The sequence below is a fragment of the Orycteropus afer genome, unplaced genomic scaffold, assembly GCF_000298275.1.
Source record: "Orycteropus afer afer isolate SDZICR_OR568_19922 unplaced genomic scaffold, OryAfe1.0 scaffold00013, whole genome shotgun sequence".
Lineage (NCBI taxonomy): Eukaryota > Metazoa > Chordata > Mammalia > Tubulidentata > Orycteropodidae > Orycteropus > Orycteropus afer.
Window position 1 is genome coordinate 20,222,151 of NW_006921600.1, and position 20,592 is coordinate 20,242,742.

At 39.5% G+C, this 20,592-nt stretch overlaps 1 protein-coding gene across 1 annotated transcript in view; it reads right to left on the bottom strand.

Annotated features, from left to right (window-relative positions):
* Positions 1 to 19,113, bottom strand: part of CD55 (CD55 molecule (Cromer blood group)) — a 39,783-nt gene extending 20,670 nt beyond the window's left edge. Inside the window, exons 1-6 of the mRNA XM_007953804.2 lie at positions 18,984 to 19,113; positions 17,756 to 17,941; positions 15,932 to 16,123; positions 14,021 to 14,120; positions 12,681 to 12,766; positions 4,557 to 4,745 (exon numbers count right to left, since the gene is read on the bottom strand). Of these exons, the coding sequence (XP_007951995.2) occupies positions 4,557 to 4,745; positions 12,681 to 12,766; positions 14,021 to 14,120; positions 15,932 to 16,123; positions 17,756 to 17,941; positions 18,984 to 19,113 (883 nt within the window). The remainder of the gene's footprint in view (positions 1 to 4,556; positions 4,746 to 12,680; positions 12,767 to 14,020; positions 14,121 to 15,931; positions 16,124 to 17,755; positions 17,942 to 18,983) is intronic.
* Positions 19,114 to 20,592: the final 1,479 nt, after the last annotated feature.

Sequence of the window (20,592 nt, forward strand, 5' to 3'; positions counted from 1 at the left end):
AAAAAAAAAGAACCAATGGTATTGAAGAAAGAAGTCCAAGCTGCACTGAAGGAATTGGCAGAAAATAAGGATCCAGGAATAGATAGAATACCCATTGAGATGTTTCAACAAATGGATACAACACTGGAAACACTCACTCATTTATGTCAAAAAACCTGGAAGACAGCTACATGGCCACTGACTGGAAGAGATCCATATTTATGCCCATTCCAAAGAAAGGTGATCCAACAGAATGTGGAAATTATCAAACAATATCATTAATATCACACATAAGTAAAATTTTGCTGAAAATAATTTTTAAAATAGTCACAGCAGTATATAGACAGGGAACTGTTAGAAACTGCATTCAGTGGAGGATGAAGAAGGGGGGATATCATTGCTGATGTCTAATGGATCATGGCTAAAAGCAAAGAATACCAGAAATATGTTCACCTGTGTTTTATGGACTATGCAAAGGCATTTGACTATGTGGATCACAACAAATTAAAGATAACACTGCAAAGAATGGGAATTCCAGAACATTTAATTGTGCTCATGGGGAACCTGTACACAGATGAAGAGGCAGTCATTCAAACAGAACAAGGAGATACTGCATGTTTCAAAATCATGAAAGTTGTGCATCAAGATTGTACCCTTTCACCATACTTATTCAATCTGCATGCTGAGCAAATAATCTGAGAAACTGGACTACATAAAGAACACAACAAAGTGGGAAATCACTTAGTAGGTTACTGGGATGGGGAGGGAAGGGGAGGGATTAATTTAGGGCTAGCTGGGGCCTACATGCTGATGTGGGTAGGGGGAGGGATATGTGGGAAGGATCTGTGACCACCACGATAACTTAGGAAATGGGAGGACACCAAATTGTGCACTAAGAGATAGACAACAGATGCTAATACCAACCAATGTGTCCACAATACTGCACTGCCATTAACACCAAACACCAGGCTACAGATAAACACATAAACACCTGAGAGGATCAGATGGGGGTCAGTAAACACGAAGTATACTGTAGACCAAGGATAGATTTAGCTGAGGTTAATCTTGCACAGACACCAGTGATACAAAATACCTGCATTCCTTAATAGAAGACAGACACAGAGTAATCCTTCACAGACAACCAGACACTGGGAGAGAGATCCAATAGATCTACCGTCTCAGGACCATAGTACTGGGGGATACCAGACTCAGTTGGCACAACAAAATACATAAAAGCCTTGCTCCACATCCTACATTGATGAGTAACAACTGGGGTCTTAAAAGCTTTCAAGTGGCCACATAAGATGCAGTTTACAGTCTCCTAGAATTGGAAGCAAAGAAGAACACACAGACACACACACACACACACACACACACACGGGCTTTTGGAAGCAAACAGCCCTAGGACACAATGGCCCTTGAGACCAGAAGAACTAGATGGTGCCTGGCTACCAATGGCAACCACTCAGGAAAGGATCAAATCTGGAGATCCTGGATAGAGTGGGAGGGAAAACGTGGAACAAAATCCAAAAACTCAATAATGACCAGAATTACTGGTCAGATGAAATATGGTGAGACCCCCAATACTATGGCCCTGGAATACATTCTGCACCTGGAATAAAACACACCCCCAGGGGCTGGCTCTCAGACCAATAGTTAAAAAGATGTACACGCAGACCACTCAACCCAGGATAATGCACCCACATATTCTATGGTAATACATTCCTTAGAGCAATAGATCATCATGGGACACCAGAGGACCAATATTCAAATTGAGGAAATGCAGGACAAACAGGAGTACATAAATATGAGGGGCACAGGGGGAGGGTTATATAGTGTAGGTAGGGGAGGAAACTGGGTTAGGGCTGGACATGGTAAATGGGGAATGAAACTAAATGTACAAGTAACATTGAATATAAAACAAGCTCTTAAAATAATAATAATAATAAACCACAGCATCAAGATTAGAAGAAAACTTATTAATAATTGTGATATTCAGATGACACAACCTGGCTTGCTGAAAGTGAAGAAGACTTGAAGCACTTCCTGACAAAGATGTTAGATTACACTTCAACATGTTGTTGTTGTTGTTACGTGCCATCGAGTTAGCCCAGACTCATAGTGACCCCTCCTTGGGTTGCCAAGGCAGTGTCACTATGGAAGTAGATTGCCCAACCTTCCTTCCGAAGAGTGGCTGGTGGGTTTGAACCACCAGCTTTCTGGTTAGCAGTCAAGTGCCTTAGGCACTATGCTACCAGAGCTCCTACACTTCAACATAAAGAAAACAAAAATCCTCATGCCTGGACCAATAAGCAACGTCATGATAAATGGAGAAAAGATTGAAGTTGTCAAGATTTTCATATTACTTGGATCCACAATCAACACCTATGGAAGCAGCAGTAAAGAAACCAAATGACATATTGCATTGGGCAAATCTGCTGCCAAAGTCTTTTTAAAGTATTAAAGAGCTAGGATGTCACTTTGAACACTAAGGTGCACCTGACCCAAGCCATGGAATTTTCAATAGCCTCATATGCATAAGAAAGCTAGACAATGAAAAAGGAAGGTTACAGAAGGATTGACGCATTTGAATTGGGCTGTTGGTGAAGAATATTGACTATACCATGGACCAAAAGAAGCAACAAATCTGTTTTGGAATAAATATACCTAGAATGCTCCTTAGAAATGAGAATGGCCAGACTTGTCTCTCATACTTTGGTCATGTTATTAAGAGAGACCAGTCCCTGGAGAAGGATATCATGCTTGGTAAAGCAGAGGGTCAGCGAAAAAGAGGAAGACCCTCAATAAGATGGACTGACACAGTGGCTGTGACGATAGGCTCAAGCATGGCAACGATTGTGAGGATGGCACAGGACCGGGCAGCATTTGGTTCTATTATACATAGGGTCACAATGAGTCAAAACCAACTCAATGGCACCTAACAACAACAATAACCCTTACTGTTCTCACAGCTGTATCTTATGCCTTTAAAAATATGGTGTTTTTTTTTTTTTGTAATCCAACTAGGATTTTCTAGTTGTTGTAATAAGAGCATTGGCCTGCCTTGGTCTACTTGGGCACTACCATATAGTTTTAAGTTCTGTACAACTGATGATATGATGAAACATGGGGAAAATAAATATGAAGTAGATAAATGGCAAAATTTTAAAAAATAGCAAAAACTAAACTTTTAATTAGATGAATTTTCAAACAATAAAATGAAAATTTTACCACTTATTTCAATTAATTTCCATATCACAGTATTTATTATCTTTGAAAGTGCAGAGAAAAAACACACTGATGCAGGGTTAACAAGAGAATAAATTGGGATAGTCCCTTTGGAAACAATGTTGGAAACATCTATCAAAAATCTAAAGCATATACCTTTGATGCAGCAATCACACTGATAGAAACTTACTGTAAAAATTGTAATTTATACACTGATGCCATGATCAATGTACAATCACATCTATTGTAGCATCATCTTTAACAATAATTTTAAAACAAAACTAAAATCCAAAACCTAAATCCCACCCAGAGGGGACTGGTTAAATGAATAATATAGTTATACAATCGATACTATGAAGAAAGAAATAACTGCATGTTTCTTTATTTAAAGAAGGAAACACAAGAATTTGTAAACAATGATTACTTCTTGGAACAGGACTAGGGATGGAGAAGATATTTTTATTTCTCCTTGTATCCTTGTGTGTGTGGTTGTAAATTACTGTTTAGTGTTTATAATAAAATGATTTTCAATGAATACTTATTTAAAATATTTATGTTAATAGAATCCCAAGTATAATTTTAAAAGTATACTCTGCTTGAATGTGATTGGCATCCACTAACTGCTTATGCGATTGACACCTACTTGTACTGTGCAATGTTATATGAGCCGGCTTCATTGATTTTCTAAATCTCTCTTAAAAAAATCAATTTAAAGAGCAGTTCTAGGGATCCGAGTGTACTGCCTGCATATAAAAAGGCATTAAGGGAGAATAAAAGTCCAGAAAGATGAAGATGAGGAAATGGTCATTAATAGAGAGAAATTCTAGAGGTAGAAGATAAATCAATGCAATTCAATTAAGTAAACAGCTAGGCAAAGGGTTTGTTTCTCTCTCAATTGCCACATACTACCTGGATACCTCAGTTCAATCTAATATTTCCCCCCACACCAATTTCATAAAATAAGAAGTCATTTTATATACTGTTTGCATATACAAAGATATATCTAAATGAGCTTACTCAAAGTGACGTGGTATGAAAGAGTAAATATAAACTCACTAAAGTACAAAACATTTATTTCACAATATATAATATTATTTTAATTTACCTATTAGCATGTGTTCCCCATGTCAGTGGTTCTTCCTTTTTGGAAGACATAGACCCTTCTGAGAATCTGATGAAAAAACATGCCCCCAGAAAATGCAAATATTTTTATGTATAACATTTTACATTCATTCTCAGGAAGTTCACAAAATCTCTGCAGCCCTTACTTAGATTGAATGGTAAGAATCCTTGCTCTTTAAAAATAAATAAATAAATAAAACAAAAATACAAATATGCAAACTGATTACCTTTGCATGTAGGTGGGAGGCCACTCCATTCTCCTTGGTCATCTTTTTCAATACACTGAATAGAATCCTTTCCCATTAGGGTGAAGCCTTCAGTACATTTGTATGTGACAGATTGTCCATATACATAATTTTGCTTTTTCCCTTTAATTTTTCCATTGTCAATTTCTGGTGGTTCTGGACAAATTATTTCTTAAAAAAAATATTCCAATACCTTTTAAATAAGTAAAACTGGCAAGGTATTTTACAAATAAGTAAGACTAAAATATGTTGAAGACTTTATTTTAAAGAAAGAAATCTATGAAATTATTAAATTTAGCATTACCAACCAAGGATGCTTATAAATCCCTACCATATTAAGTATCTGGAGCTTGGAATGTAAGAAACCATGAAACATGAATGCTAACCTTGAGGCCAATGTATAGAAATAATAAGAGTAGAAGACAGATTTATAATAAGGTTGGCACATGTTACATATAGCAGGGGGTGGACAGAGAAGCCTTTAGGGAGTAAAAGGAGCTTAAATTTGAACTTAAATGTACCCTTCTTCTAACATATTATTGTTAGGTGGTGTGGAGTCAATCCTGATGCATTGTTGTTGTTGTGTTATTTGCCCTCGAGTCAGACCTGACTCATAGCAACCCCTCCTTGGGTTTCCGAGGTGGTATCACTATGGAAGTAGATTGCCCAAACAGTGACAGCAATATAACAGAGTAGAACCACCCCATAAGGTTTTCTTGGCTGTAATCTTTACAGAAGCAGATCACTACATCCCTCTCCTGAAGAGCAGATGGGTGGGTTCAAGCCACCAACATTTCAGTTAGCAGCCGACTTCTTAATTGGATTCTTCTAAGATCACACTCGACGGCACATAACAACAACAACAACAACAAGATCACACTGCTGCCTTCAAGTTGATTCTAACTCACAGCAACCTTACAGGACAAAGGAGAACTGCCCCATAGGGTTTCCAAACTACAATCTTTATGGAAGCAGACCACCACATCTTTCTCCTATGGAGTGGCTGGTGGGTTCAAATTACTGATCTTCAGTTAGCAGCTGAGCTCTTTAACCACTGTGCCACCAGTGCTCCTCTCGTCTAAGACAGAACAGTGAAAAGATATTTCTTTTCATTCCAGAGGGAATGATGCCAAATGAAAGGAGTTGCGAATTCAGGTAGCTTACTTGGGAGATACAAATTGATCATTTTTTAACAGAATGGAGGCTCTTGAATGTCAATATTATAAAGCAAATATTTTTACTGTTAGGATAAAAAAATTAAAGCACATATTGACTCACAGAGCCTTAAATTCAACATAAATCTTACTAAGAAGCCCAATTTACAAAGCAAATACAAGTGGAACTGTTCTAGTTATCTTGCAAATAGAGCACTCTCCTTGGCAGTAGCCCTGTTTAAAAAATGTTAATGGTTCCACATTCTCTAGAACCATGAAGTTGTTTTGTCTTTTTTTTTCTTTTCTTTTTTTAAAAGCAGGAAAGCAATGTGATCACATACAGACCACAAAAGATATTACCACCAAATGCACATAAGCACCCAGAGAATACTAGCAAGTTTATAAGTTACTCCTGGATAATAAGCTTTAAGACCAATACAAGGAGCAAGAACAAGCTAATCTGCTTTATAGCAGGTTAGGTTGTATGGTTACTACGCACATCATCATCAGTTCAGTTCAAACATTTTCTGAGCACCTAATAAAACCAAACAAAACCCACTGCCATCAAGTTGATTCTGACTAATAGTGAATCTATGAGACAGACTGCCCCACAGGGTTTCTAAGACTGTAAATCTTTATGGAAGTAGACCGCTTCATCTTTCTCCTGCGGAGTAGCTGGTGGGTTTGCACTACCGATCTTTTGGTTAACAGCCAAATCCTTTAACCACTACGCCACCAGCTCCTTTAAGCACCTAGTGTTGCTGTTTTTGTTGTTAGGTACTCTGGAGATGTCTCTGACTCATAGTGACCTCATATACAACAGAATGAAATACTGCCCAGTCCTGTGCCTGCCTCATGATCCCTGCTATACTTAAGACCATTGTTGCTGCCACTGTATCAGTCTATCGTATTGAGGGCTTTCCCCTTTTTCATTGACCTCCACTTTACCAAGCATGATATCCTTATCCAGAGAATGACAACATGACCAAAGTAGGTGAGATGAAGACTGGCCATTCTCGCTTCCAAGAAGCATTCCGGCTGCACTTCTTCCAGGACAGATTATCAGTCTTTTTAGTAGTCCGTGGTACTCTCAGTATTCTTCCCCAACACCACAACTCAAAAGCATCAACTCTTCTTTGGTCTTCCTTAGGCATCATCCAGCTCTCAACATGAATTTGAGGTGATTGAAAATACCATGGCCTGGGTTAGACACACCTTAGTCTTTGAGGAAACATCTTTGCTCTTCAGCACTTAAAAGAGATCTTTTGCAACAGATTTGCCCAATGCAATATGTCATCTGATGTCCTGACTACTGTTTCCATCGGTGTTGTTTGTAGAACCAAGTAATATGAAGTCTCTGACAATTTAAATCTTTTCTCCAATTATCGTGATGCTGCTTACCGGCCCCATTGTGAGGATTTTTGCTTTCTTTATATTGAGGTGTAATTCATGCTGCAGACTGTAGTCTTTAATCTTCATCAGTAAGTGCTTTAAGTCATCCTCACTTACAGCAAGCAAAGTTGTGTTGCCTGCATATTGCAAGTTGTTAATGAGCCTTCCCCCAATCCTGATGCCATGTTCTTCTTCATATAATCCGGCTTCTTGGATTATTTGCTCAGCATACAGATTGAACAAGTATGGTGAAAGGATATAACCTTGATGCACTGCCTTCTTGATTATCTTGTCATTTCTTCCATTTGCTTTAGCTACTCTCTGTTCAAGAGCAAGTTTCAGAGTCTCTTCTGACATCCATTTTGGTCTTTTCTTCTTTTCTTGTCTTTTTAATAACCTTTTGCTTTCTTCATGGATGATATTCTTGATGTCATTTCACAATTCCTCTGGTTTTTGGTCATTAGTTTTCTGTGCATCAAATCTATTCTTTAGATGGTCTCTAAATTCAGGAGGGATATAACCAAGGTCATATTTGGTTCTTGTGGGCTTCTTTTAATTGTCTTCAGCTTCCATTTGAACTTGCATATGAGCAGTTGATTGTCTGTTCCACGATCAGCTCCTGGCCTTGTTTTGGCTGAAGATATTGAGCTTCTCCATTGCCTCTTGTCACAGATGCAGTCCATCTGATTCCTGTGTAGTCCGTCTGGCAAAGTCCATGTGTATAGCCACCATTTGTATTGTAGAAAAAAAAAGTATTTGCAATGAATAATTCGTTGGTCTTGCAAAATTCTATCATGCAATCTCCAGCATTCTTTCTATCCTCAAGGCCATATTTTCCAACTACTGGTGATTCTTCTTTGTTTCCAACTTTTGCATTCCAGTCACCAGTGATAATAAAGACATCTTGATTGGATATTTGGTCAATTTCAGACTGCAGAAGTTGGTAAAAAATCTTCAATTTCCTCATCTTTGGCTTTGGTGGTTGTGTAATAATAATAGTAGTAGTATTAACTGGTCTTTCTTGTAGGTGTATCAATATTATCCTATCACTGACAGCACTGTACTTCAGGATAGATCTTGAAACATTCTATGTGTTGATGAATGCCATGCCATTCCTCATCAATTTGTCATTCTTGGCATAGTAGATCATATGACTGTCTGATTCAAAATGGCCAAAACCAGTCCATTTCAGCTCAGTTATGCCTAGGATATTGATCTTTATGTGTTCCATTTCATTTTTGACAACTTCCAATTTTCCTAGATTCAAACTATGTACATTCCATATTCTGATTATTAATGGATGTTTGAAGCTGTTTTTTCTCATCTTGAGACATGCCACATTAGCAAATAGAGGTCCCGAAAGCTTTACTCCATCCACATCATTAAGGTTGGCTCTACTCTGAGGCAGCAGCTCTTCCCCAGGTATATTTTGAGTGCCTTCCGACCTGAGGGGCTCATCTTCTGGCACTATATCAGGCAGTGTTTCAGGGCTATTCATAAAGTTTTCCAGTAATATATCAGACAGTGTTTCACTGCTATTCATAAGGTTTCACTGGCCAATTCTTTGAGAAGTAGATGGGTTCTTCCTTCTTCCAAGTCTGTCATAGTCTGGAAGGTCCGCTGAAACCCACCATGGGTAACCCTACTGGCATCTGAAACACTGGTGGCATAGCCTCCAGCCTTACAGCAACATGTAAACCACCACAGTATGACAAATTGGCAGACAAGTTTGTCTCTCTTAGCTGTTCCAAACCACCCTGCTTACTTCTTAGTCTCTCTCAGCAGCTCCAAACCCCCACTCTCCCTTAGTTGTTCCAAACCTGCTGACTCATTTTCTGGCCTCCCCTGGCCACTCCAACACCTGCTTGCTGTGCCTGGCTTGGTTCTTGGCCTGCCCCAGCTGCTCCAACAACAAAGCACCTAATACATACCCAGAATTGTTCCTAAGCAAAAGTACAAGCTGAATAAAATGTAATTTCCTGTGTTCTAAAATCTAATGGGGAAAAGAGTCAAAGAGATCATTTCAATACAACATGGTGAGGATTATCATAGAAGTATGCACAGTGATATGGAAAAAGAGAGGAAAGACAGTCAATCCAACCGAGAGACCCAGAGAAAGCTTCTGAAAAGACTATACCAAAGCAGGCTTTTGATAAGGAAAATACAGCCAAGAAAAGAAAGGTCTGAAGGACATTCTGAGCAGAAGCAGCAGCATAAGGAATGATGTGGAGGCAAGAAAGAGCATGAGGTACATGGAAAACTACAAGCGGTCTGTGTTGGTAAAGTGTAAAGTATGAAAGCAAGATGTGAACATGGAGAGGTGGGTAAACCAGACTAGCATGGGCACTTTACTAAGGAGTTTGGAGTTTGTGACTGATGGGGAGACACTAGTAAGTTTTAAGATAGAAAGAGACAAGCTGCAATTTGGTCTCAGATAGATCACTTCTGGGAGAGTATGGATGAAACATTAATGGAAACAAGACTGGAGGCAGGAGACTATTGCAGACATTATCATGATGGAACACCCAGCCAACTAGGACTCCTGACCAGCCCCACCCTTTAAAAGGCCATGATCTGGCCCTCCTCTGGCTATGCTTCTCCTCACCAAATGGAATATCTTGAGGGTTAAGAGGATATGCTCAATGAGAGCCTGTGCCCCTTCATTCTAACTCTTGCTCTAGAAACTGGCATCCAGAATTTCCTGTGCCTCTGTGCCCCTTCATTCTAACTCTTGCTCTAGAAACTAGCACCCAGAATTTCCTGTGCCTATACCCAGAATCAACTTGACAGAACTGACTTGATGGCAATGAGTTTGGGTTTGGGGTTTGGCATATCCCTTGGGGTTTGGCATATCCCTTCTGGGTTGTCTAGGTGGTGCAAATGGTTAAGCACTTGACTATTAGCTAAAAAGTTGGCAGTTCTAACCCTGCTCTGAGGCACCTCAGAAGATAAGCCTATGGATCTGTTTCTGGAAGGTCACAGCCTTGAAAGCCCTATGGAGTAGTTCTACTCTGCACACATGGTGCTGCCATGAGTCAGAATCAATTTGATAGCAACTAACATCTACATACCCCTTCTAGGGCCTGAGAGGATCCCTTCCTGTCACCTATACTCATGAAGGAGTTTATACTGGTAAAGTGAATACTTATAGGTCCAAATGACAACAGAGTGGGAATAAAGATCATGGCGGATATGGCTTGGATGTGCAAGTTGGGTTGTACACTTGAACACACCAGAGAGAGTCCTTCATAGTGTGGGAAGGAGGGGACTATTTGAGAAGGGGTGGGTCTCCATTTATACTCTTGCCCAGGGCTCTGAAAATGTTAGGGCTGGCCCTGACTACTGTAGTCCATATGAGGGATAAGGACTATATGAGAGGAAGGGTAAAACCCAGGTTTGAGAAATATGTTAAGGAGCTAAAACAAAAGGAGTTAGTGATTAGATATGAGGGTGTGGAGTGGTGAGTCTAGGATAAAGAGAGGAGTCTGAGATGACAACCAATATGTGGCAGGGATAAATTCCAGGTTAGCATGTACCAGCCATCACCTGAAATCATATTTAAATAGGAAAACACTATTAGGGAGAAATAGGGACACAGGACCTTCTGATAGGCCAGTTCCAACAGTGAGGCTTAATTCAGAGGTGAACAAGTACTACCTCTGTTTGATGTAAACTAAAGATAATTCTTGAATGTGCCCATTGTTCTTTCTGTTTCCAATGAGTTAAGACGAATGGATATCAATGCTCCCTATCAATAGGCCAGAGCTGCATACTGAATAACTAATTGTTTAAGAGTATATTTTCCTTTCAATCTCTCTGGTATTGCCAAAATAGAAAAGTAAGTGATGTGGAAAATGAAAACTGGAGCCTAAAGGAAATAGAAGGAACCCTGGTGGCACAACACTTAAGAGCTTGGAGGCTAACAGAAAGGTCAGCAGTTCAAACCTACCAGTGGCTCTGTGGAAGAAAAGACCTAGTGATATGCTCCTGTAAAGATTATAGCCTAGAAAACTCTATGGGGCAGTTCTACTCTGTCACATGGGGTCACTAAGAGTTGGAATTGACTTGATGGCATCTAACAACAACAAAGTAGGACTTTATAGGGATAGTTGAAGACACTAGGGTTGCTTAAGAGGTGGACTCTCTCCTGCAGAAAATAAAGATCACTGCATGCTGAGTTGGAGAGATAAATAAAAGAGTCAGAGGAAACATGAACATCAGGATATTCCCCATGGGATTCAAGAAACCAGATAGGGAGTAGGACAGGTGCCTGGACATGGGCAAATGAGAAGAGAAGAGGATTTTCAGTGTAAAAGCTCTTCTATGCTAAAATATATCCTTGGGATCCACATTTCTATGAAATTCAAAACAGTATGTGTTTGTGAAAACATTGACTTCGGACTGGGAGACTCCATGCCCAGACTTTGTGACATGTGGCCCGTGGCCGGGAAAGATCTGGCCTGGCTCCTGTCTGCTCATCTTTACTACCATTTACAACATCCCTTACTGGATGGTAGTGATGGGAAAATTGGTCATGGGTATTGATGATAAAAATTTTAAAATACTAATACTGATGAGAAAAAGGGAAAAGATCAGACATAGAAGATGAGGGAGCAGTGCAGCAGGTAGGTGTGATGTAACGACCTCTTTTCATTTGTCTTTCTATCAGTTGACGCCACACATTTCCTACCATAAAGTGTCGATCAACAAATGCTTGTTAATTATACCAAAGCTACCCTAGTGTCCTGCTACTAATAACAGCAAAAACTTCACCTTAGCAATGACTTTGACAATACAGTTTTTAGAAGTCACTTGCAGAAGTGTAAGTTAAGGGGTAGAAAGAGGAGAGGATGGCATAAATGAAGCATGCATCTTAAAATATTTTACTCTCAATTTTCAGGAGACATGCATCTCTAATGGACATAACTTTGGCTTGATACATCCATTTATAATAGTATTTTTGTATTCCTTTCTTCCCTTGAGAAGGTAAGATACTCAAGTACAGAAACCATATTTCTTCTATATTATGTAACTATATTTCTTTGATGAGAAAAATATATCACAATGTAAAACGCTTCTAAATAATTACTTCAGGTAATCTTTGTAATAGTAAAAGAAGGAAGGTAGGCAACATTGGTTTTAGAAAAAGTTAAGTCAAGAGTCCAGGGTTGCCTAACATGTTTTGGGTTATAGAGTCAAGTCATATAGACTCTCTGATCCACAGAATTTTCACCCATAAAGTTGTGGAAAAAAATACCATATATATATATATTACTTGGCTGTTAGAAGGAATAGTTAGATAATAAATGACCAATATAACACAAAGTAAGTTAGTTATTCTATAGTTAAGGATACTGGAGCTCATAAACCCTTGGTGAGTTATCATCATAGCTAATAAATGAAGGGGTTTCACTAAAAATCATCTTTAAATTAGCTAACATGGCTGAAAGATAAGGGAACTACAAATCCTATGTACTGTGGATAATTCTAAATGAGCAGAAAGTAATTGGTTATTCATCATTTAGCTCTAAAACCTAAGCTTAGACTTTTTTAGTCTTACCTTTGCACTCTGGCAGTGGGTCACTCCACTCAATCTTTTTTCTCACATTAGAACAAAAACTAGAAGTGGCACCAACTAATTTGTACCTAAAGCAATAGAAGGAGGAAAAGAGAAAAGAAGATAACATTTGTATATACTTGATTTCCCACAGATTCTTCAGAATGTCATCTTAAAATATTTACTACACCAGTAGATGGAGACAAAGCAAGAGCTGATAAATGCTCACATGGTAGATAAAAGGAAAATACACAGTAAATGTAAAAGGGTGGCATCCAAAGATAAAAATGTATACAACATATAAAATATTTTAATTTGCTTTGGGTACATGTTAAAAAAATGTAAGTGTTTTAAAACACATTTGTATAAAATGGATACTTGAATTTTTATATTTCTGAGTTCTGAAAGATCAATACAGTCCTCAGATTATAACAGAATCAACTTATATTTAAAGGTTCAAAGCATTCTCCAGATTCTACATTAATAACTCAAACATCTGTACAGGAGAAAAATGATGCAGGTAAATTCATTTTATAAGAAACAAACAACAAACAGGGACACACACACAGAAAGAATAAAATAGCACAATTCGATTTGCAGATAACTCAATGAAAAAATGAATGGAAAGTTTTCAGCCGTGTCTGAGACACTGATGATGCTTATTAAGTGAGTTGCTTTCCCTATTTAGAGAAGATATAAACATTTTAAGTTAGAATAATATTTGCACACAAAGAATAAATGTTTTTAAACCAGGACATTTTGTAACAGTTGGTATATAGAAAAATCTATATGCAAATTTATTGTTTAGTGAACTTAAAGATTGATTTCTTATTTAACTCCTAAAGGTTTTAATTTCTGCAAGTATTGTCAACAAATCTTGTTAAATTTTTTCCTTTGCTAATTACTCAACATTTGGAATTTTATATTGCATCACATACATATTGGAATCCAAGAATTTAGAGTATTTGGTGGTATAAGAAATCTTGCCTACTTTACTAAATTTAATTGTGATGAGTTCATGATGAAGGATCTTTGAGGAGAGGGGTAGCTTTAGTTCCTACCAACTTGTAAACACTGGCTATGTGTTAAATCCTAACTGCGTTTTGCTTTGCTTAATATAGTGCTTAGGAGCTCTGGTAGCATAGTGCCTAAGGCACTTGACTGCTAACCAGAAGGCTGGTGGTTCAAACCCACCAGCCACTCCTCAGAAGGAAGGTTGGGCAATCTACTTCCACAGTGATACCGCCTCAGAAACCCAAAAAGGGGTCACTATGAGTCGGATCAACTCCAAGGCAGATAACAATAACAACAACAAATGTAGTGTTTAGTATGCCATAACTTACCCTGTATCACATGAGAAATAGATGGGTGAGCCAAATAATATGTCAGTTGTTATATTGACATGACCATTTTTTATTTTTCCAGGTTCAGGACATGATTTCTCTAGAAGATAAATAAATATAAACACATTAATTTTTTCATTAAATTAAAAGGCACAATATGCATATAAATCATCTAAACCACTGCTATTTCTTATGTTTAGACATCTTTATTCTACTTTCATTTTATAATTTACTGAGTGTCCACATAGACATTGTTGCTAGGCATGAAGAAAGACAGACACTTCTTTGAAATGTTATTTTTGTTGTTGTTGTTATTTGCCATCGAGTCGGCCCCGACTCATAGCGACCCCTCCTTGGGTTTCCGAGGCAGTATCACTACGGAAGTAGGAATGCCCAACCTTCCTTCCAAGGAGTGGCTGGTGGGTTTGAACTGCCAGCCTTCTGGTTAGCAGTCAAGTGCCTTAGGCACTATGCTACCATTTAAAAAAAAATCAACATATTTAGGATATATACATATTTCATTTTAAACCAAACCCCTTGCTACTGTAGTTGATTCTGACTCATAGTCACCCTATATTGTTGTTGTTGTTAGGTGTCACGGAGTCCTCTCTGACTCATAGAGACCCCATGCACAGCAGAACGAAACACTGTCGGGTCCTGCGCCAACTCCATGATCCTTGCTATACTTGAGCCCATTGCTGCTGCCACCATGTCAATCCACCTCATTGAGGGCCTTCCCCTCTTCATCAGCCCTCCACCTTACCAAGCATGATATCCTTCTCCAGAGAATGACAACATGACCAAACTAGGTGAGACGAAGTCTGGCCATTCTCGCTTCCAAGGAGCATTCTGGCTGTACTTTTTCTTTAGTTCTTTCAGCAGTCCATGATATTCTCAGTATTTCTTCACCAACACCACAACTCAAAAGCATCAACTCTTCTTCAGTCTTCCTGAGTCATTGTCCAGTTCTCATATGCATATGAGGCGATTGAAAATACCATAGCTTGTGTCAGGCGTACCTTAGCTTGACACAAGCTATAGGACAGAAGAGAACTGCCTACAGGGTTCCAAGACTATAAATCTTTAAGGGAGAAGTCTGTCTCATCTTTCTACCATAGAGTGGCTGATGGATTTGAACCACTGACATTTTGGTTAGCAGCTAAGCGCTTAACCACTGTACCACCAGCAAGCCTTTAACTATTTAATTGTGAATTCTGTGAGTTAATGAAAGAGCTCTAGTGGCGTAGTGCTTAAGACATTTGACTGCTAACCAGAAGGCTGGTGGTTCAAATCCACCAGCCGCTCGTCAGAAGGACGACTGGGCAATCTACTAGAGATATTACCTGGAAAACCCAAGGACAGCCCAAGAACAGATTGCTATCAACTCAACAGCAGTGAGGTGTTTTTCTTTCATTGGTGAGAGTAATGAACATTCCTACCACAAAAATATTTAAATCTGCCTAATTTTTAAAAAATCACTCTAACAGTTTTTTTTTTTTTTTTTTTTTAGGATTTGGGTGAAGATTTACAGAGTAAATTCACTTTTCATACAGCAGTTCACATATACTTTGTCTCATGTCATTGACCAAAATTTACAATGCAGCAGCTCCCCTCCCACTTCCTCCCCACAGTTACCTCCTCCCAGTGTCCATCCCTTCATACTCTTCTGCACCCTAAGCTATCTCCCTGTGCATAAGCAGCCCTTCCTTCTCCCATGATTGTTCTCTCCAGGGCGTGTGTCTACTTGAGGTAAATGTTTAACTCACATGCCTGTACTTTCTAACATTTTTTTAAGAATTGATAAAGTAATAGCATGTACATTGAGTTCCAGCATCCAGCATGAATGAGGGAAGAGATACTATTTTCCCCAAATATCAGATGATTAGGAATACTCTTTAAAACCATACTCACTTTTACAAAATTCAGCAGGTTTGGACCATGTGAAATTCTGAAGGCAAGTTAGATTTCCAGATAGAGAATTGTCCCTGTCATAAGCCACACGGCACTCATATTCCACAGTGGAACCGGCTGGGAAATAATTCTGTTTGCTGTAAAGCTTTTTGAGGGATGCGAAGGGTAGCTTGGTTGGAACATCACAGCTACCTAAAAAGTAGTAACAAAAACAACAAAAAGTAGTATCACTTTATTTTATAATCTATGTTTAATTACCTGGTCCTTAAATCACCTCTTTTTCTGTACTTAATTGTACACATTTGCTATTTATCTAGGTAGATGAATATTACCATGGCATCTACAGTGTACCAAAAGCGTTCACATACATCCTTCCATTTCCTGGTCACTAGAGGCCTATGAAGCAGATTGGGTATATAGATGTCACATTCCTCACTTTTCAGATAATATAACCCAGCTAAATTCTAGATTTACCTGGGTATATTGCCTAGCATAATTCTAGCACTCAATAAATATTAGTTCCCTTACCCTGTCCTGAGCAATTATACAACTCCTTGTGTTAGAGGGATAGATGAGAGCTACTTCTAAGATCCAAAGGCTAATGGCCTGAACAACGAAAATAATGGTAACAATAATAGCTATTATTTATTGAATACTTCAAAATATTTTATAAATCTAAACTTGTTCAAGCCTCACAACAACCGTAAGAGGACAAGGATCAGATAAGGATTAATAGTGTACCTAAAAGTATTTACAAACTGTAAAAAGCTGAACAAACGTAAATTTAGAAAGGTATGGTATAGTAAAGAGGAGATTGGATTTGTAGTCAAAAGATACAAGTTTGAATCCTGGCTCTCTCACGTAGGAGCAGCTGATCTTAAGGAAGTTATTTAACTTCTGAGAGTTATTTAACTTCTACTGTAAAATGTAGGAGCTCTGGTAGCATAGTGCCTAAGGCACTTGACTGCTAACCAGAAGGCTGGCGGTTCAAACCCACCAGCCACTCCTTGGAAGGAAGGTTGGGCATTCCTACTTCCGTAGTGATACTGCCTCGGAAACCCAAGGAGGGGTCGCTATGAGTTGGGGCCGACTCGATGGCAAATAACAATAACAACGGTAAAATGTGGACAAGAGTTTAATGAAGGGGTTTAGTGAAGTAATGTATATGGGAGAGTTGAAAACTATAAAATGGAATATGCATACAAAGGCTTACCTATTTCATCCTACTGGCTTTTATCATGGATAGATTAAAAAAAAATGTTAACAAAAAGTTGAAGACTATTTCTCATCTGGTTTCAAAAGTATTTGTGGAAGTTCCTATATATCTTGTATCTTCCATTGATTTCAAATTGTTCAAAGGCAAGGATCATCTTATCTTTATCTTACTTAACTCATTGCTAATATAAAGCTATGTATATAATGATAGGTAGATATAGAGAACTTTTAAAAAGGCCACCAGTGGTGTGTTTGATGAGTCCTACTTTACAAAATGAAATTTAAGAAAGTGATAACCTAGGCTATGTGTCTCAAGGTAATTGCCAAATATATTCATATATAATTTACTCCCTAAACAATACCTATTGTTTACCTTCTCCATTAGTTCTTTCAGGAGGTATAGTGTTAGGGAAAAAGCTCTAATGAAGCTGCAGGACCTACTCCGGGAAGTAATGCCTTCAATTAGCTGGAGTGTAAAGTGCCAACAAGATGTACCCTAGGGCTTAATAATGCTAGAAAACTATCAATTACCAGTCACTCTGAAGAGGTATAAAAATAAACTTAACAAGATATATCCATTGCCATAACTTTTCAAAAGAAGTAACTTACGATTACAAAATTCTGCAACTTCTGACCATTTACTATTCTTAAGACAGACCACTGAGTCTGGTTTGCCAGGAACTTTCACAAAGCCTTCATTACATTTGTACGTTATTATCTTTTGCTCAGGAAAACTTGTAAGACCTCCCAAAGATGGTTGGGCATTAGGTATATTTGGCGGAAGGCTGCAGTCACCTAGGGAGAAAAAAGAAGAACGGAAAGAAAATACCACTTTTCAATTCACAGCAATATTCCTTTCCCAAAAGGAGTGGGCGAAGCAGGAGTTTGATGCACATATAACGTTTCCATTCAGGGCTGAACAAATCCATCAAGAACTTGCTCGACTTGTGTCTTGTCAATTGATTCAAGACTAAAAGAAGTCAGAGAGAATAAATCCCTCCCTTTCATTATTGAAAAGGGGGCGGGGGAATGGAATTTATAGAGTGTCACATAGATTCTGTTGCTAGACACGCACAAAGACAGATGGCCCCTTGAAAAGTTACACCTCGAGTAGATGACTTGCAAGGCTGTAGTACCGAATGTTGCCTGCTATTGGACTCTGTGTTTAGAGGCGTGAATAGCCAATTATCTGGCCTTTCACCTTTAAAAAGGAGAGTCTGTTGGGAATTTGAGAAGAATTCACTCAATTCGAGCCCTGCCTTTCGACTTCCCCACGTATGGCTGCTCTGAAAACTCAGCGCACGCTTCCCCAAGCCTCCATCTCACCCTTAAAGCCTTGCCAACTGGGGTCCAGCACAGTAAGATCCCCAAGTGCTGATTAGCCGCGGAGATCCGCTTCCTTGTCCCAAGGGATCATATCACTAGGCGCCCTGAGCCTTAAAGGCAGAGGATTACCAGAACAATTAAAAACCAGAAAAATAAAAATAAAAATAAAAAACACCCCAAACCCATTCAGTCGATTCCAACTCATAGTGACACTAAAGGACAGGGTAGAGCTGCCCTATAGGGTTTCCAAGGCTGTAAATCTTTACGGAAGCAGACTGGCACATTTTTCTCTCAGCAGAAGGGCTGGTGGGCTCCAACCGCTAACTTTTTGATAGCAGCAGTGAGCTTTAACCACTGTGCCACCAAGGGCTCCTTTACTGGAACGATTGCCGTTGCCCAAATTCTTCACCTCCCGAGGCCTGGTCTTCTCTTTGGTCTTGAAGACTTACCCCACCTCTCCCACATGGTCTAAGGGTTAACCAGTGCTGCTGGGTCCTGGCCCCCAACTCACCCCGCACGGCCGGCGAGCACAGCAGTAGCAGGGTCAGCCTCTGGAGGAGGTGCAGCACTGCGGGGGCGCTCTGCCGCGCGGGGCTCATGGTGCGCAGGAATAGGGACACAGCCCCGGGACTCAGCGGCATCGGCACCAAGAAGTGGGTTGAAATTAGGAGCTGTAAGCAGCTGCGCCTAGTAGTTCTACACTGGAATTAAATTTGCGCCTAGGGCGGGGCCCGCCTTTACTCACCAAAAGGGTGGGGCGAACGAGACTAGGGTGGAGAGTGGGTTTGCGCAAGCAGGTGCTGGGCGGGACCAGGGCGGGGGCTCTAGCGGCCCCCGCCTGTAGGGGCCCTAGGCTGGAGAAGAGTCTAGGGAGGGAGGGTAGTAGTACTCCCGCGCGCTAGGCTGGGACTCCCTTTTTCCGCTGCTAGGGTGGGGCGGCGATGAGCAGCCCTCTGGAACTGTAAATATCTTCTTAAAAAAACAAAAACAAAAACAAAAAAACCTCCTAGGGGAACAGAGAAGAGGAGAGTGGTTCTAGCGGTGCAGGCTTTGCTTCCCTGGAATCTGAACTAGTTTAAGTGGACCTTAAGGGCGCTTGAGCAAGTAAATGATCCCTGTGGTGGAATTCAGAGATAATGCATAAAGAGGGAGGAAAAATGGAAAGAAAATAGTTGCCATGGATATCAATTCCAACTCATGGTGCCCCTATGTGTGTCAAAGTAGAACTGTGCTCCCAGGATTTTCAATAGCGTTTTTCCGGAAGTGAGTTGCCTAGTAGTTGTCAGGCCCTTCTTCCAAATTGCCTCGGCCTCACTGCCTTAGAGTCAATTCGACTCATAACGACCCCTCCTTGGGTTTCCCAGGCGGTATCTCTACGGAAGTAGATTGCCCAGTCTTCCTTCCCAGGAATGTCTGGTGGGTTTGAACCTCCAGCCTTCTGGTTAGCAGTCAAATGCCTTAGGCATTCCAACCACTAGGTGCTGACCTTTTACACCACCCAGGACCTCCCCCTCAAGAGAAAGAACTGAGAAATAGTGCCCTCCCAGGGAATTTGCACTTTAACCATATCTGTCAAAGTGCCAAAATGAGGATAAGGAAGAAATAACAAGGGTTAGTGTATTGTCTCCTAGATTGCTCCACAATCCCAAAATAGCATGTGTGAGATAACTTGAGAAAGCAGGTCTAACAACCAGTGCATCACTGGTGTGTATGTGTGTGTGTGTGTTTATCTAAATGGGTGACACTGTTAAAGGTGGGTACCACCAAAATGACTGTCTATAAAATTTTTCTGCAGTGTTTCAGCAGAAATGTTTTTTTTTTTTTTAAATAAAAATATCCCTGTAATTAGTTATAACAACAAAAACATTTTTTCTTAACCAGCTTACACACATCAATATACCTACAAGGCTAAAACTCTATGTTAATTTACTTTTTGAACCTTCTAATGTACTCTGCTCAGAGCTGTCATTATTACTCAAGTACAATTAGCCTAGAATCAGGTGGTTTCATCTGCATGCGCTATTATAATTTAAAGTTATAGTTTTAATTTTGCTACTAGCTCTGGTAGCATAGTGGCTAAAGCACTTGACTGCTAACCAGAAGGCTGGTGGTTCAAACCC